The following is a 24,577-nucleotide window of genomic DNA, read 5'->3' on the forward strand; positions in this document are numbered from 1 at the left end:
AGGTTGGACACAGGGGCCTGGAGCAACCTGCTCTAGTGGAAGGTGTCCCTGCCTGTGGCAGGGGGCTGGAACTGGAGGAGCTTTAAGGCCCTTTCCAACCTAAATCATTCTGTGATTTAATCTCTTAATAGACAGCATGCTCTAAATCTGGAAAAGATAAACTGATGACCTCAAATCCATCAAAGAGCAGGAATTTTTGCCTTACTGCTTTCAAGTTAGCAGTGGCAGGGATGCTGTGAGCCCTGGGGCAGGGTCTCTCCTTCTCCTGAGGCTGTGCCCCCTTATCCTGAAAACCTCTGAATGTGTCCTGTAAGCTGAGATGTTACCGCTGATGAAAACCTCAGATATCACTTAAGCTGAGTCCATGTGTGCTCTTGCAGCCCCTTTTTTGACACCAGTTTAACAACATAATGTATAAGTGGGGTCTGTTGGGATTTCTCACCATCAGGACCTCCTTTCCACAGGCCGTCAGCTGGGTTAGCCAGAGTCACAGTTACGAATTACAGAGCAAAGAGATCTCAGTGTATGAGCACAAAATACTTGTTTTGTGGTTTAGATATTCAGTCTAACCCCAGGTTGTAATAGCTGAAAGAATCTTCACTTGAAGGTCAATTTTTAATAGAACCTGATATTCTGATGCTCTCCTGTATTCCATGTATGCAAAGATGTGCTTGATGATAGACATACAGGCAGTGATTTTGTCATCTTAGTTGGTAGCTGCTGTTGCTTGTTTCAATTGGCTTCTCTGCATCTGAATTAAGGCCCAGAATGTTTTTAACATATAGATATGGTTTAAGTACATTAATGAGACAACAGGATCCTGGTGTGACTGCAGCAGGATCCATCCTGAGGGTTGGTCTCCATTCCCCAGGCATCCCACTGCAGAGATTATTGCTGAAAGCTCAGTTAATCCCCTGCAGGGCCAACGCATGATGGGGAGATGTTCTCACACACCCAAAACTGTATGTCCTGGAATACCCTCTGCACTTCTGGAGGGTTTAGGGTATGAATATGGCAAGCTTGCAGAAATAATGGTATTTTTGCAGATTTGCTTCTGGTTGTGGGTGTTCATGGGCTTGATTCCATTGAGGACTGACGTGAAGTTCTGTCTACTCAAGAAACAGAGTGGAAAGGAATGGTGTAGAGTAGAGCAGACTAGAGACTAGAATAGAGAAGAGAACATGGAATATAGAATATGGAATGTAACAGGGTATTTTCAGTAGTAAGGGACCTACAACAGTCATCTAGTCCAACTGCCTGACCACTTCAGGGCTGACCAAATCTTTGCACTTGCTTTGTATTTACCAACTTTGCATTCCCAGCTTTCTACCCCCGTGTAACACACTGCACCAAGCTTGGGAGATGCAGATAATGTGAATTTCCTAAAATGAAATGCTGCTTTCTCAAACCTGTACTGTGAAGTTGTGGTTTCTGAGCAGCTCCCCGGGTTGTGCTCTTGGGAAGCTTTGCTTCCCCCAGGAGACGTGCTCAGCATGTTGGTTCATGCTGCTGGCTCGTAGCGAACCTTATGCTTTTGCCTTTTAAATAAAGTCAAAATTGGTTTGGTTTAAAATAGCTCAGAAGAGATTAAGCCCATAGAGCAATCGCTTCCAGCCCATGTAGCAGTACTTATATGATCCAGGGCTGTTCAGAAGGTAAATTAATCCACAGGGAACAATCCTAAATACCTGATTCAATGAAGAGTTTGCGCATAAACCAGCTTTAGTGTAAAACAGTGAAAATGATGTTTAAAATGAACACAAAGTGACAATTAGAGAAGGGGCCAGCAGCACTTAGTAGCTCTTTTTCCCCTTTTTGTTGCTTCATTTAGAGGAAACTCATGTTGACATGTAGTTATTTTGGTTTTCCTCAGTTTGATGTATGAGTTCAGCTGCTGATGTGTATCTACAGAGATTAATTAGACGGATCCGGAGAGAGGGTTTTTAAATGAATGGATTTTAATGGATCAATGGATTGATTTTTGTCTGTGAATAGATGTGTAGTGAGTCTGGCACTGCAGACTCATTGAAATGGAGCTTTTCTACAAAACCATTCCAAACCTCTTTCTCAATAGTAAACCATTTGAGGGAGCAGGAGGAATCCATGAACATCTGTTCCTTGTTTTGGTCTCATTTTCCTATGCTGAAGTGTAAACGCATTTACCTGACAGCAAACCTATGTTTCAATGCCAACAAACAAATACCATTTCTTAGCAGTTGCATGTGTTGGGTTTAAGCTTTAAAATACGTTACAGACAACTAAATTTGGGGATGCTTGATGAGAGATGAAGATATTGATCCCACTGCAGAGACAAGAAACCCAATACTGAGAAAACTGTACGAACAGGTAAAGGTTGGAGGTGCACGGAGCTTGTTGGAATAGATAAAGAAGACACAGTGAGAATTAAAAGTGTTCATTTTGGTTTTTAATGATGATTTTGTGACATTAGATGTAAGCATTTAATTCTGGTTCTTCTTAGAATGGCATTCATCATGTATAATTAAGCCAGATCAGTCCTTGGTCGCTGAAGCTTGTGGTTTTGCATTGGGAATCCAGCAGTAACTGTCATCACCTTCATGTTTTGTCAGCTCTGTATGGGTATTTCTGAGGATTTACATCAGATGCCTAATGTTGGGCAGGGAAATTATTCCTCTACTCAACATGTAAAGAGCTGGCTGGAATATGTACTTCTCTGCTTTACCCATTTGCACTTCAACTTCATCATCAACTGCCAGGTGCTCCTGGCTGGAAGTTCTTTTAGTTCTTTTCTAGGCTGCTTACTTGTAAAGCTTGGCATAGAAAAAGCTTGAGCCTAAGAGCATGTGAGTCTTCAGAGTAATTTCCTCTTTGTGCTTATCAGTATAAAAATCAATGTGGTGCTGTTGGTTAATGAAGCAGCATCGCCCTTGGTTCAGGAATGGGCTTTGGTGAAGGCCCTGAGGGGACATCACCATGTGGTTTGTGTTGCAGATGAGGAGTGGTGGGTCCAGGGTCAGATGGCACAGAAATGAGCAGAGAATTTGGGCTGGAGAAGGTGTTTACCACAGCTAAGTGAAAATGATGGATTTCAGTGGGTTTAGCAAGCAGACCTACAAACACTGGGTATGTCCAGGGCTGCAGAATATTCAGGGTTAAGTTGAATTTCAGGGGTTTTAATAGCAGTGGGGCAATGAGAGGATAGTGAGCTCTGGTTTGTGATCTTCCAGATGGGGAGGAGGCAAGTTTGACACACTTAGATGAGCTGGGGTGGTCTTGGGGCCTTTTTGCAGTGACTGAATGGTTGGATTATGATCTTGAAGGAATATGTAGGAGACTTTGAAGAGAAAGGAAGGTCAACAGCCCAAAGGGAGTTACAGCCGGTGGATAACTGTCAGAATTGAGAAGATACCAGCGGGGAGATGTTAGCTGTGTGGGTCAGTGTAGTATTGTCGCTTCCCAATGTGAAAGTCAATATAGCAACAGTCCTCATCTGTAAAATGAAATAATAGAAGGGAAAATATGTGGATTCCAGTTAAAGCTTCATAAAAACCTGATGTCAGTCAAGCAAGATACTGGATTCAGTTTCTGATCCACAAGACCTGGTTGTTCATGCGGGTCAGGGGGGAGCTCTCTGTGTTTGGTGTCAGACACTGCAAGGTTATGAGCTTCTGCAACCATCTTTGGAAAGGTGGTAACTGATGCAAATTAAAAGAGATGAGGAGCATGATAATGGTTTTTCCTTAGTAATTTCTGCTTTTCTGGCATCGTGTCTTCAAATATGCTGCCACACTTACTTTTTAATACTCTTTGTAATTACAAATGGCTTTTAACAGTGTGAGCCAAAATGTTATCGTCTAAATGTTCTTTGAAAAGTAGTAAACAGAACCAGTATCAATAAATCCAATTCCATAATCTCTGATTTATATGAATGTGGAAAATCTGATGAACATGGATTTTGGCTCTTGAGTTGCACAACTCGGCTAGAGCAGTGTGTGTGCAAACCCTTCTTTGTTACTCACTGTGTTTATCATTTCTTCCTTCAAGCTACTTTGACAAGCTACTCAGAAAATGTGGAACGCACTAAATATGGAGGGGAAAGCAGTAAAGAACTTGGATCTGGAGGAAACCTGAAACCTTGGCAGTCCCAGAAATCCAGCATGGACTCGTGCTTATACCGCGTGGACGAGAACATGACGGCCTCCACCTACAGCCTGAACAAAATCCCGGAGAGGAACCTGGAGACGGTCTTGTCCCAGTCAGTGCAGTCTATTCCTCTTTACCTGATGCCACGGCCGAATTCGGTAGCAGGTAAGAAATAAACATTTTTGCCTTTGGGTAAAAGGCCTTTGTCATGTTCTCATTATCCAAAGAGAAATCTTCTTTCTGTAGTCATCCTTGTGAAGTGTGACAAGAATTGTCTTTTCATTTAACTTACTGCTTCTATATGGAAAATTCCTGTGGAGAAAACTGGTTCTGATGATGTTGAATGGTTCTTTCAGCAGCTGGTTGTCCCTTTGTTAAAAAACTGTACAACTGTAAGATTATTGGAGAATATTTATCATTACAATGCAAATAATGATGCTCACTGATCTCTTTTAACATACCTCACTGATCTCTTTTAACAACCCGTGAAGCTTCCCCCTGAAGTTGATAGCAGCAGGACAGAAACAAGAGATAGGATTAAAAACATTCAAGCTTTACTGAAAAGCTGCTTGCCTGGAATTATGCTCCTTTGCTTTCCTGCCCCATATTTTTTCCTTGCTGGGTGACTTCTGTGGGGTTAAACCTTCTCTTGGGGTGGTCTGTATGTCTGGACGTGGAGCGGTACAGGCTTTGTCTTCGTATAGAGTCCCTGCAGGATCCTCCTGTGGCTGGCAGCAGGGCTGTTGCTCCAGAAGGTCCAGACTGCACAGAGCTTGGGATAGTCTCTGTTAATCTCTTGGCAACCCAGGCTGCATTGCATAACTGGATTAGGTTTCCTTTTTAATCCCACTTTGGATAGTCACAGGCCTAACAGCAGTGTAGGAATGAGATTTTATAGATGCTAAAATTATGGGTATCCTAAGCATGGAGGTACAACACCACGAGCTACTTAATTACATCCAAAAGCCTGTGATTTCAGAAGGGAAAGAGGGATAGGAATGAAGTGGGAAACTCGCTTGCACAGCCTCATTACTTCAGGTCCATCTCTTATAAATGATGCCACATAAAACCTTCAAAATAGAATCACGGAATCATAGAACAGTTTGGAACAAAGCTCATCTAGTTCAGCCCCCCTGCAATGAGCAGGGACATCTTCAGCTAGATCAGGGGTAAATCAAATAAAACAGGGCAGGCCAGGTACCATAAATTTGAATACACATGTATTGGTTTAACTGACTTTGGAATTGTTGGCTTGCTGGATGCATTTAGAGACAATTACTGTTTAAAAGAGAAAACTATCTTTTCCTTCTCAATGCTTTGTGGTTTTTTTGCTGCTTTTAAGTAGTATGTCGGCAAAACACAGTTCATGTCCCGGGATAAATCATTGTGGTAGTAACTGTGGACAAGAATACAGGATTTGGCTTAACCTTTGTCATTGAATGATCCCATGTTATCTCCTATAAGTTTATGACACGATAAAGTTATGTTTGTATGTTTAGATTTATATGTTTTTTCTCCCAGACTGGGTTAACCTCATTCTGTGTGTACTTGACTGATGGGAGAGGGAATCCAGATGTAGTTTCATGTTTGACTTAAGCCTATCTGCAAAACGTGCCATTGCCCAAAGAGTTAATCCTGTGCTCTCTGCCAATGCCTCCTCCTTGCACCAGCACTACTCATGGGGTAGCCATTTGATAAACCAGATTAGGAGACTGATCCCACAGAAGATACATGTATTAATTTAGAGCCACAAGGTTATTAGTGCAAGCACCTCAGCACCCTCACAGGGAAGAACTTCTTCCTTATATCTAACCTGAACTTCCCCTGTTTCAGTTTGAACCCATCACCCCTTGTCCTATCGCTCCAGTCCCTGATGAAGGTCCCTCCCCAGCATCCTTGTAGCGCCCTTCAGACACTGGCAGCTGCTCTGAGGTCTCCACGCAGCTTCTCTGCTCCAGGCTGAACAGCCCCAATGTTCTCAGCATGTCTCCATATAAGAGGTTCTCTGGACCTGATCATCCTAAAAAAGAGAAAAAAAAAAAGGCACTTAAAGTGCTTAAAAGCACTTTTTTCTTTTTGGCAAATGCTTTCATTTGACAAAATAAACCAACAGCTCTACAGGCTTCTGTGTACTGTTAAATGCCAGAGTGGGATGTTAGGTTTGGTAGAGCACGTCTGGGTGAATCATTGATGTTCAGGGGTCACTGTATATGTGATATGAGTATTTTAAAGCCTGATTGTGAAAGCAGAGAGAGCACATCTTTCCTACTGGCTCAGTGGGAGCACGTTTGCTGAGCAATACTCAGTTATTGTGTGGAAAATAGAAGTTATTAAGCAATTTTATGCTATTAAGTCAGAAGCAGCTTGAAGGGCACTGCTGTATGCCCGGGCAGTGAGCGTTGCAAAAGCCAGACATGGAAGAGAAAGGGGAAGTGTGCTGCAGAAGGGTCAGAGCAAATTATCTCTCTTGTAGTATCAGGAGAACTTAAAGGTCTCTGGGTCACACGTAACTTATGGACAGCAAATTGCTCACAGCTTGGCTGCGAGGTGAAGTGCTACTAATAAATTAGAAGGAAATTAAGCAAAATGTGAGCACGGTCTCTATGCATTAATATTGCTTTTGAGGGCAAAAACTTAAAGAAATTCAGAGACTGGAGCTGCTGGCTCTTTTCGCCTCATATCCCACATGAAAAGCTCTCAGTTCTGCTTCAATTAGTGCCACCATAGTTCAGATCCAGCCCCTCTCGAGTCAGCGGGGCTGCTCGGGCACCGAGGCCATTCCACCTTCCCCTTTCATCAAGGCTTTTCAAAGCTAAAAATGCAAGTCAGCTCCTGAAACTGGTTTCATGCCCCGTTTGCAGAGCATCCCTTATAGCCCAGCCTGGCTCCATGTTGTCTTTTTCATCTTTTGATATGGAAAAGGGATTTTTAATCTCTGTAGGTAATCTTTGAAAAAGATCTTACAGAGTTAGCATTTCTCTTGCACTTTTTTCCTCATACATTGCTGGAGCTAAATATTCTTTCAGCATTTTTTTAGTGATGTTTCTGTGGAATTCCACAGAAAATCTCAAGATTTTTTTATATTTTCTGGATTCTACTATTTCATAGGATCCCAGACTGGTTTGGGTGGAAGGGCCCTTAAAGCTCACCCAGTTCCAACCCCTGCCACGGGCAGGGACACCTTCCACTAGAGCAGGTTGCTCCAAGCCCCTGTGTCCAACCCGGCCTTGAACACTGCCAGGGATGGGGCAGCCACAGCTTCTCTGGGCACCCTGTGCCAGCGCCTCAGCACCCTCACAGGGAAGAGCTTCTGCCTCAGAGCTCATCTCAGTCTCCCCTCGGGCAGGTTAAAGCCATTCCCCTTGGCCTGTCCCTCCATCCCTTGTCCAAAGCCCCTCTCCAGGTTTCCTGGAGCCCCTTTAGGCACTGGAGCTGCTCTAAGGTCTCCCCTTCAGGAGCCTTCTCTTCTCCAGGCTGCCCCAGCCCAGCTCTCTCAGCCTGGCTCCAGAGCAGAGCTGCTCCAGCCCTCGCAGCATCTCTGTGGCTTCCTCTGGCCTCACTTAAGCAGGTCCAAATGTCTATAAACCATGTGTTTTTGAGAGCACAGTGAGCAGTGGTTGTCTCTAGAGCATCCTATATCCCAGTATCTGGCAGCTTGTCCTCTAAAGGTGTTTCTGGCAGAGAGCTGAGTGTCTGGCAGACCTGCCTACCTCTGCCTGCACCACGCAAGGCAAAGGCACAAGCCAACAGTACAAGAAAGGTTCTAATATGTGACTTGAAAGTGCGACTCTCAGAAAAGCAAATACCTTTCTTGTGTCAAGGTTAGAAAAACCTGAGGTCAGTAGCACTGTTTGAGCAGGTAATGAAAGCAACTGGAAGAAACTGATCATAACAACGGGTTATTTACTGTGAGAGTATGTTCCTCTTTTCCCATGGTTTCCCTGGAGGAGTCTGGGAAAGGTCACATAAACCAGGCAAGAGCTGTGATACCAACTGGAGCGACAAACCTGCAAGATGGGAAACTGCAGCAGGACCTGTTGAGGACCACACGGGAGGAAGCAGAGCAGAAGCTTTTTAAGAATACCTTGAACTCTGCCCAAGGGAAAGGGAATTGAAACAAAAATAGCACAGAGAGAAATGTGATGTTTAACACAAGGCACTGCAGCAGGGGGAAGGGAGGCTCTCTCTGATCAGCCGTAGAGCACTCGCCTGTCTGCAGAGCCCTGCAACGGGAGCTGCATGGTCATGAAACAGATGCTTGCACCTTTTTCCTTTCTTGAATTCATCATGGGGTATGGTTCAACTCTGAATTAGATGCAGCTCTTCATAGGAATTCTTCCAAGTAGAGAGGTGAAATGAAGATGCTTTGGATAAAACCCCCCAAAACCTTGCCCTGTTTGTGTTTGATCATTTCTTGATCAAACCATATCAAGTTATCCAGATATCTGGTCAAGATTGATCAGATACCCAGGCAAAAATAAAGTCATTAAATCTGAAGCATATTTAATAATACAGCTCTAAGGAATCTGAATTTGGGGTACCTGTATGATACCTTGTAATAACACAATCAGTTGGAGAGAGGCTTTTGACAACAGCCAGGTTGGACGGGGCTTGGAGCAACCTGCTCTAGTGGAAGGTGTCCCTGCCCGTGGCAGGAGGCTGGAACTGGATGAGGTTTAAGGTCCCTTCCAACCCAAACCACTCTGGGATTTTGTTCTCTGATTCTATGCCAATCTGATCCATGCGTCAGCAATGACAAGCTGATTGACTCAGATGTGAGCAGTGACCCCCCATTTCCCCCAGAAGACCCCGTCTGCAAAGTCCCCTCCCTCCCTGGGCTGCCAAATATCAATTTCAGGTCAGGTTGATTTGTGTTTGTTGTTCAAATAGTACATGGAAATTGAATTATCTTCCACTATTTGTTTGCCATTTCCTTTGGAGAATTGCATCTGTGATATGCAGATATTATTTCTGAGGAGGTGCTCGTTTTCCATTGTGCTTTATCTGCAGTCACTGTGTCCTATTCTGTAGGATGAGGTTCAGAACTGAGGGGAAGCTTTCAACAGTTTAATGAGATATTTGCCAAGATTAATGGATCTTGCATAATTTTTGAAGAACTGAAGCATATTCTCAGGAAAAATGAGTTCTGAGCTCCTCTGGCCTTCGATCTCTTTAATTACTCCTCAGTTCGAATTCAGGAAGATAAATCTCAGGTCATCAGCCTCAGGAATGGCAGGGTGGTTGTACTGCCAATTGCAAAAATAACCCGTGGCAAAATGTGAAATGGATCTGGCAGCTCCTGCTGACTGCACTTCATCATGTCTTTGTTGTGGCTGTAGAGGATTATGATGATGAAGGTGGGAAGAGAGCCTGGATTTCAGCTGCTGAGGAATAACTCCTCATTTCCTGTAGGACCAACAGTAAATCAGGCCACTGGTCGTTGTCGTGCTCTTCTGGCAGCGCACAAAGTCCATCCCTGCAAAACTGCTGGGATCGTAGAATCCCAGAGCGATTTGGGTTGGAAAGGGCCTTAAAGCTCATCCAGTCCCAACCCCTGCCACGGGCAGGGACACCTTCCACTAGAGCAGGTTGCTCCAAGCCCCTGTGTCCAACCTGGCCTTGAACACTGCCAGGGATGGGGCAGCCACAGCTTCTCTGGGAAAAGTCTGTGCCAGCGCCTCAGCACCCTCACAGGGAAGAGCTTCTGCCTTGTGTCTAACCTGAACTTCCCCTGTTTCAGTTTGAACCCATCACCCCTTGTCCTATCGCTACAGTCCCTGATGAAGGTCCCTCTCCAGCATCCTTGTAGCCCCCTTCAGGCACTGGAAGCTGCTCTGAGGTCTCCACGCAGCTTCTCTTCTCCAGGCTGAACAGCCCCAATGTTCTCAGCCTGTCTCCATACGGGAGGTGCTCCAGCCCCTGACCATCCCCGTGGCCTCCTCTGGACTTGCTCCAACAGCTCCATGTCCTTCTCATGTTGGGGACACCAGCACTGCACACAGTGCTCCGAGGTCTCACTTCTTGGGCATGCAGCATGTTCATATTGCAGTGTTTTCTGTGTGCCCGGGGTTAGGTTGTATGAGGGTGTTTTGCTGCAGACTGCAAGTCAAAAAGGAATTTGCTAATAATCATATTGCAGAATTGATTCTCAAGGACTAATGTGAATTTTCACCCCCAAATAAAGTTATTTCAGTTTTTGGTTGATGAGTAACTGGGGAGGAATCACTTCCTGGTTTTCACTGCGTTGGGAAAAATGAGCTTTTATCAGGTTGTTGCTACTTTGAATCATCTTGTCTAATGAAATTAAATTGCCAGCAAAATGAATGTTTCTGGTCATCCCTGATGGGTCTGTATCTGCTTGTTAGAATTAAAATGGGACAGGAGCAGGACTGAATATGGAATTTAGGGGGAGTAAATGTTGTCCTCTAGCAGCTGATAGATATATATAGATATACATCTATAGATATACCCCCACATGCACACTCATACACGTATATATATTTAACAGTAAGTCCAAATGGGGAGTTTTGTTTTCTTACCTTTCTTCCCAGAGAAGCAGGAGCAGGTCTAATGGAAGGTGCCCCTGCCTGTGGCAGGGGATTGGAACTGGATGAGCTTTAAGTCCCTTCCAACCATTCCATGATTCTACAGTTCAGTGAAAAAAGGATTAGCTGTTAAAGACTGGAGAGGGTCCAGAGAAGGGCCACAAAGATGATCCAAAGGCTGGGAAGTTGTGTGAGGAAAGGCTGAGAGCTGGGTCTATTCAGCCTGGAGAAGAGAAGGCCCAGGGGAGACCTTGTCCCATGATCCAGTAGTTAAAGCATGGCTACAAAGAAGATGATGGAGACTCGCTTTGTGCCAGGAGTCGCATGGAAAAGATGAGGAGTGATAGGCACGAGTTATTCGTGGGGAGATTCCCACTGGACACAAGAGAATTCTTCCCAAGGAGAAGAACCAGACACTGTAATAATCTTCCCAGGGAAGTGGTGGATTTCCCAACATTGGACACGTTTAAGATTTGGCTGGACAGGGAGGTGGGCCATCTAGTCTAGATCATGCTTTGCCTGGAAGGGTTGGATCAGATGATCCTTGAGGTCCCTCCCAACCTGGGATTCCATGATTCTATGAGATGCTGGGAGCAGGCTGCAGTGGCTTCAATACAGAAATAAACTTCTACCCATGGTAAAGCCACATCTTTCTAATTGCAGCATTTCAGCTCTAATCTGCTCCTTCACAGTGAACATCTCATCAATTTTACAAGAGTAGAAGAGCGTGAAGGACGTCTAAAAACAGACTTTGATGGGTTTATCTCCTCTTTTATTCTCGCTCCTGTTGTTTACCTTTTGTCCGCTCTCTGTCTGTGTCTCTTAACACTTGCACAGAGATTTCAAGCAATTTGAAGAACAGCATTAAAATTGCTGCCTAATTTAAGCCCTTTCTCACCACCCCTTGTTACCCCCTGAATCTTGCTGAGTCTATGACTGCAGCATGATCTTGTAGAGGTTTTTGCATGGTCATTGGGTGTTGTATGAGCAAAATGGGTCTCTCGGTTTTGGCATGTTCTGCCTTTCAGTTTTGTAGGTTGTTCCATCTTGTGTTGGGTGGCAAAGGGGGAAGGATTCCAAGTCCAGTGCCATGAGCTACTCTAGAGAGCTGTATCAAACAGTTTAACATTTCACAGCAAAGAATCAATGTCAGCTTGACAGGAAGTCTTTGAAGAAGTTACTTAATGAATCAGTTCAATTTAAAATAATCATCTTGTTATGGTGATTGACCAAAACCTAAAGCTAAAAAAGCAGGATCGGATGCAGAGTACTGAGCAGCGTGATTTCCATTGGTAAACGGTGAATGTGAGTTTTGGAACTGGTTATCAGAGTAAGAACAGAGCTGCTGACGTGCAAAGACTATTTTGACATTTGCTGTTTATAATTGGGAAGATTATTTCATGCAGTGGAGTTTTCATTCCTCAATTTCCAACATTACTTGGCTGAAAAGGGTGCTTCGGGCCATGGGATCTGGAGAGAAATACCTTCAAGCTCAGGCTCATTTCCCATATTTTCCCTGGGGATTACTGCTCGGAGCTCTGCCCCGCAGCATGTGGTAAGAATGTCATCTGTCAAGCTTTGCACACACGCCATTGAGTTTGTGATTGGGAAAACTTAGATCACAGAATCACGGGATGGTTTGGGCTGGAAGGGACCTCAAAGCTCATCCAGTTCCAACTCCCTTCCACTAGAGCAGGTTGCTCCAAGCCCCTGTGTCCAACCTGGCCTTGAACACTGCCAGGGATGGGGCAGCCACAGCTTCTCTGGGCACCCTGTGCCAGCACCTCAGCACCCTCACAGGGAAGTATTTCTTCCTTATATCCAACCTAAATCTCCCCTGTTTCAGTTTGAACCCATCACCTCTTGTCCTATAGCTACAGTCCCTGATGAAGAGTCCCTCTCCAGCATCCTTATAGCAGATATAAAAGATTCTGTGTCTCCATTTTTTGTGGGTCTTTTTAATTGGTTCACATCAAGAGGAGACCAAACCAGAGCAAATACCAGTGGGGCATGAGAAAAAGTTACCAAAACACCTTTTTACTCCTTGCTAGGGGGAATTAGACTTAGTTCATTTCGGCTGTATTGACTCACTGTGGTTACAACTCTGTGTATTTGTTTAAGAAATGAAAACTGCAATAGCAGAGCGTGAGATCTGGAAGCCAGGTGTGATGTGGTTCTTTGCTTTCTCCTGGCAGCCACCAGCTCAGCCCACTTAGAAGATCTCGCTTACCTGGATGAGCAGAGACACACTCCCCTGCGGACCTCCCTGCGGATGCCGCGGCAGAGCATGGCCGGTGCCCGCACGCAGCAGGACCTGCGAGGTAGGAGCGCGCTGGGGGCTCATGCTCCATGGGGGGGTCTCTGGGGTAGGACCTTGTATTGTATCCTCGTGACGATGGGCAGTGGCTGATACACCTGAAGCTGCGCTGCTATTGATAAGCTGGAGAGAAACCTACTGAGGTTCAACAAGGGCAAGTGAAGGGTCCTGCCCCTGGGGAAGAAGGACCTCAAGTACCAGCACAAGTTGGGGGTGACCTACTAGAGAGCAGTTCAGCTGAGAAGGACCTGGAAGTGTTGGTGGATGATAAGTTGACTATGAGTAGTCAGTGTGCCCGTGCAGCCAGGAGGGACAAGAGTACCCCGGGGTGCTGGAGTGTGGCAACAGGTCAAGGGAGGTGATTCCTCCCCCTCTACTCGACCCTGGTGAGGCCACATCTGGAGCACTGTGTCCAGTTCTGGGCTCCTCAGCACAAGAAGAACAAGGAGCTGCTGGAGAGGGTCCAGCAGAGGCCACAAGGATGCTCAGGGGTGTGGAGCATCTTATGAGGAGAGATTGTGGGAGCTGGGCCTGGTTAGTCTAGAGAAGAGCAGAGTGAGAGGGGATCCCATCAGTGCAGATCAATAGCTCAAAGAAGTGCCAGGAGGAGCTGGAGGGTGCAGGGTGGGTTTTCACTCAGCACCACAAGCACGACCTGTTCCAGCCAGGTTGGGATTTCTCCCAGATGCATGACTGGATCACAGTCCATAATGAAATCATATTGGCTGGTGAGGCAGTTATGAAAATGGATTAGCAGGCAGGAAGGGAAGAAAGCAAAGTTTGACAGACAAGATTTCCATATGTTCCAAGGGAGCAGCTTGCCAAGGCTTCGTAATTTGCAGCGATTGCATCCAAAACATTAAACTTTATTGTAGGAACAGAATCAAATTGTTTTCCAGACACGCTTTTTAAAACCATGGAGCACTACATCTTTGCTTTCTTCTTTTTGTTCATTTTCTCTGTCTTTCCCCCTTTTTGTGAAGGTTACATGAGAACAGCAGCAGTGCTTCAGTTGGGGGGGATTTGCCTCTGATCCCAGTTGAGGTTCTTGTGCTATTTTTAAAAGGAGAGGGAGAAGAAGAGGATGTGAAGAAACCAAACCACCACTACTTGGAAATATTTTCACTTCATTGAACGTATGGGGGGGAGGGGGCGTTCCCCCAAAATACTACATGTTCCAAATATCACTGTGAAATTGCATTGATCTGGGCTGTTCTAATCACCAGCTCTTTGTTCCAACTGGAAATCCTAAACTTGGGTTTACCTTTAATATACTCTTGGCACTGAAATAGCAAAGCAATTCCTGGCTCTCTGTCGGGGGGATGTGTTACAGGCCAGTGATTTGTTCCCAGGATTCGGGAATCCCAGTGCAGAGGAACTAAATGGGAGACCATCCCTGCTGTTTCTTGTCACAGCAGTTATTTTATCCAGGGGAGTAATCGAGCAATCCCAACAGCTCCAAGCATGACAAGTTCTTGTACCAGTGGCAGGTTTTTAATCGGATGGTGAAGGCAATTTCTGCTCTTGCTGTTTTCAGCCAGCGGGATTTGAGGCTGTAATTTGGGTTGCTGTAACCCAAAGGACAGGACGGTGGCTGGGATGTACCATGGTGGAGCAGCAGCCAGATGGCAGCCAAATTGTCATTGGTGTTAGAACACCCTGAGTGTTGCCATTGTGGGTTTTTCCTCCATAAGGCAAACGTCAGCGTTGGTGCATGGTGTGAAGAGCTGTGGTGTTCAGGTGAGATTGGGAGTGGAGGAGAGGATGGCCCAGACACCACCAGTATATTATTTACCAGTATAAGCAATATAGAATCATGGAATAGTTTGGGTTGGAAGGAGCATCCAAAGCTCATCTAGTCCAACCCCCCTGCAGTGAGCAAGGACATCTTCAACTAGACCAGGTTGCCCAGAACCACATCCAGCCTGGCCTGGAATGTCTCCAGGGATGGGGCATCCACCACCTCTCTGGACAACCTGTGCCAGGGTTTTACCACCCTCATTGTAAAACATTTTTTCCTTACATCCAGCCTGAACCTCCCTCTTTTAGCTTTAAACCATCACCCTTTGTCCTGTCTCAACAGGCCCAGGATGAGGGGTAATGGATTTAAACTGAAAGAGGAGAAATTCAGGCTGCATGGGAGGAAAAAGTATGGCAGTAGCGTGTTTTCCTTAAACAGTTGTTTCTAATTTCCTGGGACTTTTCTTTATGGCATGTGTTGCACTTCTTAAAAGCTCTAAGAAGTAGTTCAGCCTTTTTAAGCACAGGGGCTGCAGAAAACAGGCCCAGATTTCATCCTGATGGATGCTGGTGTTCAAGACGACAGTTGAAAGAAGTTGTATTCTAAAGCAAGAAGAGGAAATAAACTCAGACATTTCACTCATTTATGGGTTTATATTTCACAAAAGGACACAGCAGATGCTGATTGTTATTCAGAACCACATTTCATTGTCATAAATACTAAGGTGCTTCTCACCTGGGCTTCCTCTCAGTCTATTGGCAGTATCCAGGCTGTGCAGCCTGGCCATGCAAGGGCCAGATGTGTCTTCCACCAGGGAAAACTAAAATGGCACCAAAACGCATCTAGAACAAAATGTAAACCAACTCATGAACTGTGGGTGCTGATGGCAGCGTTGCTGTGTCAGTTCTGGGGCCGTTAAGGTAGAGAGGGACGTGGAGCTGTTGGAGCGAGGCCAGAGGAGGCCCCGGAGCTGCTGCGAGGGCTGGAGCAGCTCTGCTCTGGAGCCAGGCTGAGAGAGCTGGGCTGGGGCAGCCTGGAGAAGAGAAGGCTCCTGAAGGGGAGACCTTAGAGCAGCTCCAGGGCCTAAAGGGGCTCCAGGAAACCTGGAGAGGGGCTTTGGACAAGGGCCTGTAGGGACAGGCCAAGGGGAATGGCTTTAACCTGCCAGAGGGGAGACTGAGATGAGCTCTGAGGCAGAAGCTCTTCCCTGTGAGGGTGCTGAGGCGCTGGCACAGACTTTTCCCAGAGAAGCTGTGGCTGCCCCATCCCTGGCAGTGTTCAAGGCCAGGTTGGACACAGGGGCTTGGAGCAACCTGCTCTAGTGGAAGGTGTCCCTGCCCGTGGCAGGGGGTTGGAGCTGGATGAGCTTTAAGGTCCCTTAAACGCAAACCAGGCTGGGATTCCGTGATTTCTGAACTGGCATTCTAGTGTCTTCTAGCAACTAAAATAAGTTTCACTTTGTGTAGCAGAGGGTGACCTCCGTGGGGAAGCAGAATGGGCCTTTCTCCGACTTTGCTCCTGCTCGTTTGCAGCCCAATGGCTTTTTTTCAGTTGTGTGCATAATACATCCAGTGTTGGTTTGACTGAAGTTTTTAGCCACCCCCTCCTTAGTGTGCATGTCCTCACCCGATACTTCTGAACCTTCTTAACCTCTTTTTCAGAGCCCTTTCCATTAGCTTATCCCTTCATTAGTTTTTGTCCCAAATATTGATGCTCTGGTGCAGCTTTCCTTCTCCTTCCTTCTCCTGTCCTTGGGATGGGGGATATTTTTTCAACTCTTGAAAGAGAATTGGAAAACTCCCTGGAGCTCTGGAGGCTTCCTCTGGGTTTGTGCCTTGTCTGCCTGTGCCCAGCGACCACTGGTTGCAGAGGGATGGGAAATAAATAGTAACATGAGGGTTTTGGCATGGTTCAGCAGATAGAATTGGGAATTACTGAGGATCTGGTACGTGGCTTGAAATTAGTCACTGCCTGTCTTAAATTAGTCATAAACACTATGGACGGTCCAGATGGGGAAACATTGAGGCTCCATTTGTCCTCCAAAGGCAGCATAGTGAAAGGAAATGTCTTCTCCTGGCACGTGCAGGTGATTCTGATGGCTGGTGGGATGAAAAGCACGTTCTCAGCACCCATGTCCAAACCAGTGTGGCACCAATGTTTTCTTCATGGTGAGATGTTCACTGGCACTTCCTGCCCTCCGGGAGCCCTGAGATTACAAAGGCTGATGTTGTGAGATGTCCCTCCAGGCTGGCAGGAGGAGAGCGTTGCTTTGCTGTGGTCAGGTGCTGGTGGTGATGGAGGGTCTGGAGGCACAGGAAGGTTGGGTATAGGTAGATAAGTGGGTATGTCTCTTCTCAGGGTTTCGCTAAGCCATTTTTAGGACAAGATAGGCTATTCCCAGGTGACACCCAAGATGTGTCCACTCAGATGAAGACCAGTCTTTAGGATATCCTCTGTTTGGTGTGTTTTGCTCAAAGGTGTAGGCATCACACAGCTTCAAAGCCATCTGCAGCTCTGAAAAGAAACCAAGACATGAGCCCAGGTCTCTACCATGTTAAGCAGAAGCTTATTGGATTCCATTGCTTTTAGATGTAATTAGTCTTGTCTCTGCATTAGCCCCTGAGAGCATTTTTTACCTGTTAGATTTCTGGCTTTCAGAAGAGCATTATTGTACATTTGCACTCCCTAACACGCCATAGCACGTGTATACACAGAAGTACAGTGAAGCTGTAGCTTATCAAGCACAATTCTTGGCTTGATGCTTTCCAAATGGAGTTTTTGATTAATTTTGGGGTTTTTTGATAATGTAATTTGCTGTCTATATTATCGGTGGTATAAGGCAAACAAAAAATTCCCCTTCCCAAATGCACTGCTGGAACGTTTAATTCGCATCAGTCGGACCACTCCAGCTGATTGTCTCAGCCACATCCACGTGCTATTGCTTGTGCAATATGCCATCCTCTGGTGGGAAGCCCGTCAGTCCTGCTGATGCTGAGAGCCAGGCTGGTGGCTCAGGGACAGGAGCTGTGGTGGGGACATGGGGACACGTGGCCCCACTGCCTCATCCCCTCCCACCATCAGTGATTTTGCTTCTCCAGGGTCTTCCCATGCCAGCACATCCCACGTGGCAGAGCTCAGCAAGGGGAATCAGACATGCTGCTTGTGAGCTCGTGATTCAAAAGCCTTCTCCACCCTTGATGCATTTAAAGCACATTCATCATTTTCAAGTGGGAATAGAAATGCATCTCCTGTCTGCAGCAGTTTCTGTATCAGTTAAGAAAGGACTTTCAAAATACCTAACATTTTTAAATACAAGCTATTTTCCTTAAGCCTATCTGATGTAACGTTAACTCCCAGCCCCTTTATCAGCTCTGCTGTATGGATCAGCTCCCTGGTCAGGTCTGTGCAGGATTTAAGTGTTCAAAGCCAGGTTGGGAATGGCTTTAACCTGCCAGAGGGGAGATTGAGATGAGCTCTGAGGCAGAAGCTCTTCCCTGGGAGGGTGCTGAGGTGCTGGCACAGACTTTTCCCAGAGAAGCTGTGGCTGCCCCATCCCTGGCAGTGTTCAAGGCCAGGTTGGACACAGGGGCTTGGAGCAACCTGCTCTAGTGGAAGGTGTCCCTGCCCGTGGCAGGGGTTGGAGCTGGGTGGCTGGAAGGTCCCAGGGGGAGCATGTTGGGAGCTCATCCTGGCGCCCACTTTGGGATGCAGCTCAGGGAACTGCTCCTCTGGGGCTTCCTGGGATTTCTTTTAAAATGTGCTCTGAAGACATCTAGATTTTGTGTGATGGTTTTCATTCACAGTGTGCCATATGATCTCAACCCAAATTGAATTCAGCTTCTGTGCTCCACAGCTCAAATGTTCCCCAGCTTACCGCATCAGCTTAAATCCATGTGTTGAATATTAAGTGCAATGCTTGGATTGCAGCTGGAAGGTGCCTTCAGGGCAGGTCTGGGGCTGAAATCGTGTCCCATGGATGTAGCTCAATCCATGTCAGCCCTGCCCGGAAGGAATTATATTCTAAAACTGGAAGTTTGCTCAGTGTGACAAACCTCCCCCTGAGTGGGAATCACCTGCTGTCGTTGTGGCCACCTTCTGCAAGCTTTTAATTAACAAACCATTTTGGTGGTAAAGTGGGAAGATCCGGCAACTGTCTCTGCCAGCACAAAGTGCTTCCATCACTTCTTCAAGTGTTTTTAATAGATTTATGCAGATCATCTCCCAGTTAAGAATCTCATAATTGGAACATGCCGTATGAGTTGATCTTTGTAATAGCATCTTTGCACCCGATCTGTGCATAGTTGTTACTTTTTTAATGCGTGCAGTCCTGAGATAGCTGGTGCCACATGGAAAGAATGGCAGATAGCCTCTTCCTCCACCCCCAAATGTTCCTGAAAAAGTCTCAAGGCTGGTTTGGGTTTAGTTGTACTATTTTATTATCATGGAATGGGTTGGAAGGGACCTTAAAGCTCCTCCAGTTCCAACCCCTGCCATGGGCAGGGACACCTTCCACTAGAGCAGGTTGCTCCAAGCCCCTGTGTCCAACCTGGCCTTGAACACTGCCAGGGATGGGGCAGCCACAGCTTCTCTGGGAAAAGTCTGTGCCAGCGCCTCAGCACCCTCACAGGGAAGAGCTTCTGCCTCAGAGCTCATCTCAATGTCCCCTCTGGCAGGTTAAAGCCATTCCCCTTGGCCTGTCCCTACAGGCCCTTGTCCAGGTTTCTTGTAGCCCAGCTGGAGCTGCTCTAAGGTCTCTCCTTAAAGAGCCTTCTCATCTATATAGCTATTAAACAAGCATACAGCACTGTCTCACGGGGGTAGGTGCTTTGGACAGTGAACCATCCTGCCTGTGGCAGGGCTTTGGATTATGGTGACTTGAAGCAAGAAATGCCATTTCTCCAGTTACACTTTCTCTGGCAATAAATCCCTTCTCTTTGGTGGCAAATGCTATGAATGAGCCAGATGCTTTTCCCAACAAACCTGTGGGTCATAAACAAGATTCTGTTTTTTTTCACCTTTAATCTTTTCACTAATAGATTTCTGAGGGAGACTAAACAGCAATTGCTGAACTATATTTTTAGTGCCAGCATTGATATTTATGTTCTCTCCCTGTCTTTCTCTTTACAGTGCGCTTTGCACCCTACAGACCTCCCGACATCTCTCTGAAGCCGCTGCTTTTCGAGGTGCCCAGCATCACCACCGAGTCCGTCTTTGTTGGCCGGGACTGGGTGTTCCACGAGATAGATGCCCAGCTCCAGAGTTCAAACGCCAGCGTCAACCGAGGCGTCGTCATTGTTGGGAATATCGGCTTTGGGAAAACCGCCATCATCTCCAGGCTGGTGGCGCTCAGCTGCCACGGCACAAGGATGAGGCAGATTGCTTCTGATAGCCCCCACGCCTCCCCTAAACGTAAGTGCAGCAGGACACGGCTTTTCCATAGCTTTTAGAATGGTTGTTGGTTGAAAAGATCCTATTTCTTCAGGCCTAAGAAATCAGCTTGGTCCTTGTTGCCAAGCAAAGGGAGCACCACCAGCAGTATTTATTCTGCTCCTGCTCCAAATCTACTTTTTGAAGAGTCACAATAGTCTGTCTCTTATTTCTCTGACTTAGAAACATCACAGTTTTTCTCTGATTGGGAAGATTCCAATTTTAATTGCCAGTGTTCCATTATCACAAATCCATGCCAGTGCATTCTCCCACCCATACAGTTTGCTTAGGTCAGTTGCTTGGGTCATGGTATAAATGTTGAGGGTGGGTTGCAAGCCCACAGAGGCTCCTCGCCAAGGCTCGCTCTACCTCCTGTGGTCCCATCAGTTCACATCACTCTGCACTGACCTGTTTGCAGGTGGGGATGACAACATTTAATAATCATTCAGCTTTCAGTAAGTGAGTAAGACAGGATTGAACATACTGGGTTAGGTACCTAAAGGTGTCTTTAAGGATCTAGGTCACTGTATCTCAGTGAAGCTGTAGTTAAATCTGCTTACTGGAATGCAGTAGTCTTAGCCGTGTTGAAATATCTGAAATGTCACCAAATGTCAGTGTGTTGAATAACGTCACTTGTCAGAGCTAAATGACCAATGCACAGTGAAAGGCAGGGTTTGTTCCTGTATTTTAACTGCAGCTCTGCAGTGCACCAACTGTACGTCTCCCCAGTCTGCTTAGAGGGATCGTGGAGATTAAAGAGACAACTGTACTTAACTGTTTCTGGGCTAAAAGCTGAGCTGTTTCAAAGGAGAAGGTGCCCTGCATCTTTCATGCACAAAGGACAAAGATCCTTGGTCATGGTTAACACACTGTTGTTCAGTTCGCCCTGTGGTTTGTCTGTGAAGTTGAAAGCTGAATGATTCCTCAGTGTTAGTTGTTGGGATGGAGACCTTCAGAATCAGTCATCTAATTTGGCTTTATTTCCTAAAGAGAGCACAAGTCCTAGTCTAGCTGTAGAAGATAATAATTATACTGCAAGTTCCTTTGATTGTTTTATTCATCTGTTATGCTTAGTAAAGTCTATGTTTAATAACAAATGCTTCATCAGGTGACCTGACTGTATTACAGCACTTGTGCTGTCAGCATCAGTAAACTGGCATAAATACAGCCTCTTACTTCTTGTCTCAGAAATATAGGTAAAGGTGGTGTTGCATGCTCTGAAACAAAAATGCACATCATGACTCACACCTTCAGGGTTTAATTATGTAGGCAGTAGTCCTCCTCCTCTGTTTGCCATTAAATGGGTTGTTGTTTGCATTATGATTTCAAGTCAAGCTCAGGAATGCATTGCAATCCATTCAGGAAAATCCTCTGCTAGTGCAGGCTGCACTTGGGAGGACTCAGTAATTAAGCATCATCAAGTGCTGTCATTCAAAACTATTGTTTTGGGTGGTTTTGAGTGACCCACAAAGGCCAGGTGAATGGCCTGTGGTAGCAGTCTGCTGGTAAAGCCAACTACTGCTTTGTCAGGCAAAAAGTAACAGCTAAAATGCAATAGAAAGCTGCTAAACTTGGCAGAGGTAATTCCAGTATAATTCATGGGCTTGCAAGCCTTTTCCAGATCCTGGTGCTACTCCTGCTTGTGTCCCTCTGAGTACGTTAATGGGCTTCAGATGGATATGTGAGCTGTGGCTCTCCAGTTACTTAGGTTAGGAAATAGGCACATCATTCAGAAAAACTGGCTGTCTCCACTGAAGGAGGACTTGGAACCAAATTAACCAGCACTGGTTCGGAATGTATTGGCAGAACTGCAGAGTGGGAGAGCGCTGCACTAAGCCATAGCAAACTTAGAGAAGGTGGAGCATACCTCTGAGAGTGCACAACTCGGTTACTGTAATTATTTTGAAGTCAATGAAATTACAGTGGAGAAGATGAATAAGATGAGCTCAACACTTTATCTTAGGGGTCCTTCCCGAAGGAGCTGCTTCCAAGAGAAGTTTCTTAGGGAGCCTCTGGCCTGGCTGGACAGTGTCACAGTCTTTTGCTGCCTGAAATCCTGTTTGTGGAAAGTACTTTAAATAACTTCCATGCATGGAAACCAGCAGCTGCCTGGGCTGGAATAGGAAAGCTGTGGGTCGTGCTTGCCCTGTAGCCATTCATCACCTCTTTCCTCGGGACAGATGTGGATGCAAACCGAGAGCTGCCCCTGACCCAGCCGCCTTCTGCCCACTCGTCCATCACCAGCGGGAGCTGCCCCGGGACCCCCGAGATGCGCCGGCGCCAGGAGGAGGCCATGAGGAGGCTCGCGTCGCAGGTATGGGAATGGGATTGCTTTGGTGCTTGGGAACATGGCCGTTTTAATGGGACCTGTTGGGAGGTCTCTTTCCTTACACCGCCTGGTGTTCTGGGAAATGTGTGTGCTCAAATGCCTACTGGGGGAGTCTAGAGAAAAACTTCTGGAACAAGTTTTATTCCCTTAGGAAAGTTCTTTCTGTAAAATGAAATTCCCGCTATGTCAAATCCGTTCCCTTTCTACTCTGAGAGTTTGTCTTTCCCGGCCGTCATACTTAATCTATACAAATCCTGTACAGAGGAGGCCACAAGGATGCTCAGGGGCTGGAGCACCTCCCGTAGGAAGACAGGCTGAGAACATTGGAGCTGTTCAGCCTGGAGATGAGAAGCTGCGTGGAGACCTCAGAGCAGCTTCCAGTGTCTAAAAGGGGATTACAAGGATGTGGAGAGGGACTCTTCATCAGGGACCGTAGTGACAGGACAAGGGGTGATGGGTTCAAACTGAAACAGGGGAAGTTCAGGTTGGAGATAAGGCAGAAGCTCTTCCCTGTGAGGGTGCTGGGCACTGGCACAGGGTGCCCAGAGAAGCTGTGGCTGCCCCATCCCTGGCAGTGTTCAAGGCCAGGTTGGACACAGGGGCTTGGAGCAACCTGCTCTAGTGGAAGGTGTCCCTGCCCGTGGCAGGGGGTTGGAGCTGGATGAGCTTTAAGGTCCCTTCCAACCCAAACCAGTCTGTGATTCTGTAAGAGTGGGTTGTATATAACACTGTCACAGTAGGTGAGATTTACAGCTTGAATTTTATTGCATTACTGAGATTTACCCCTGCTTTGGTGGTGGTGGGAAGGTGCTATTCTACGGCTTTGAAATCTGAGGAGCTTGCTCCTCCTCCACCTTTGGGGATGATGTGAGCAGTTAATGCTTTCCTGTTGCCTGCTCCCCCTTTGGAGAGGAAAATATCAGCCAAAGTCTTTGTTCTAAATTATTACCAGGACATGTTTTGCTTGGCTCTTTGTGCCAGATACTGTCTTGTCTTATCTGCTTTTCTGCTGCACACAGATGGCAAGGCAGAGAGTGTGTGATGTCTGCAAAAATAGATATTAAGACTTGATATTCTCCTCTTCTACATGGAGTTCTTGAAAGGAATGCGATGGCCAGGTCTGGTTTTGGTCAGGACACATTAGTCATCATATTCCTTGCAAATCTTAAGCTACAGACTACCAGAAAGGCTGTAAAGTGTGCTGTCTCTGCTTCACATATCTCATCTGTCTCGACTTTCTTCCCCTGAGTGCTTAAGTAATCCTGCTGGATGGGTAACTGATAAATTGATACAGTTTCAGCTTCAGTTTCCTCCTGAAAAAGGTAAGGGATATGATTCTTTCAAACAGTGTCTCACATCCACTGCATACATCATGCGCTGAAGCTTTTTTGCATCACTGATCACTTGAGAAAAGAGCAAGAACCAATCTTTAGAGCCAAAAAGAAAGTAAAAATAGGTTGTTATCCCTTGGCTGCAGACTCCTTTAGGAAAGGGTTTTAAAGCCCTGCTCATCCCTGCTCATTCTGCAAAACAAATCCTGTGTTTTGCTGTCGGAACATAACGAATGAGTTAGGAAGATGTCCCACGTCTTGTGCCAGCTGCAGGATTACAGACCTTTGGTATGACTGTTAATCTCCCAGTAAATGGAGGCACATTCCAGAAATAACCGTCACTGGCTTCCAGACATTAGGCCTTCATGAAAAGATCAATGCCAAGGCTGAGGAGTTGACCTTCTTCTACCCGAACAGCTGACACAGCATGCAGAACTTCTGAGAGGCTCCATAGTGTTTAGCAAACAGTTCCTGGGATGAGTCAGAGCAGCAGCAGGGCTTGATTCAGCAGTTGGAGACCTTGGGTCTGTTCCCAGCTTTGCCCTTAGCCTTGTTGGGTTCCTTGGAGACCAGCATCTCATCAGCCTGCGTCCCTTTCCCTGCCTGTTGAAAGTGGTCCATGAAGATAAAGGTCTTTCAATGTCTGATGCTGGAACTAGTGGAAGGTGGATGGGGGTTGGAACTGGATGAGCTTTAAGGTCCCTTCCAACCCAAACCACTCTGAGATTCTAGGAATACATAACGAGGTCTTACTTGGTTTTCTCA

At 46.2% G+C, this 24,577-nt stretch overlaps 1 protein-coding gene across 11 annotated transcripts in view; it reads left to right on the forward strand.

Annotated features, from left to right (window-relative positions):
- Nucleotides 1-24,577, forward strand: part of TANC2 (tetratricopeptide repeat, ankyrin repeat and coiled-coil containing 2) — a 239,415-nt gene that overhangs the window by 147,731 nt on the left and 67,107 nt on the right. For all 11 annotated transcript variants that reach the window (XM_030508833.1, XM_030508827.1, XM_030508829.1 and 8 more), the window contains 4 exons: nt 4,024-4,287; nt 12,863-12,988; nt 19,853-20,134; nt 22,333-22,466. In XM_030508833.1, coding sequence (XP_030364693.1) covers nt 4,024-4,287; nt 12,863-12,988; nt 19,853-20,134; nt 22,333-22,466 — 806 coding nt within the window. The remainder of the gene's footprint in view (nt 1-4,023; nt 4,288-12,862; nt 12,989-19,852; nt 20,135-22,332; nt 22,467-24,577) is intronic.

Source organism: Strigops habroptila, chromosome 19 (assembly GCF_004027225.2).
Source record: "Strigops habroptila isolate Jane chromosome 19, bStrHab1.2.pri, whole genome shotgun sequence".
Lineage (NCBI taxonomy): Eukaryota > Metazoa > Chordata > Aves > Psittaciformes > Psittacidae > Strigops > Strigops habroptila.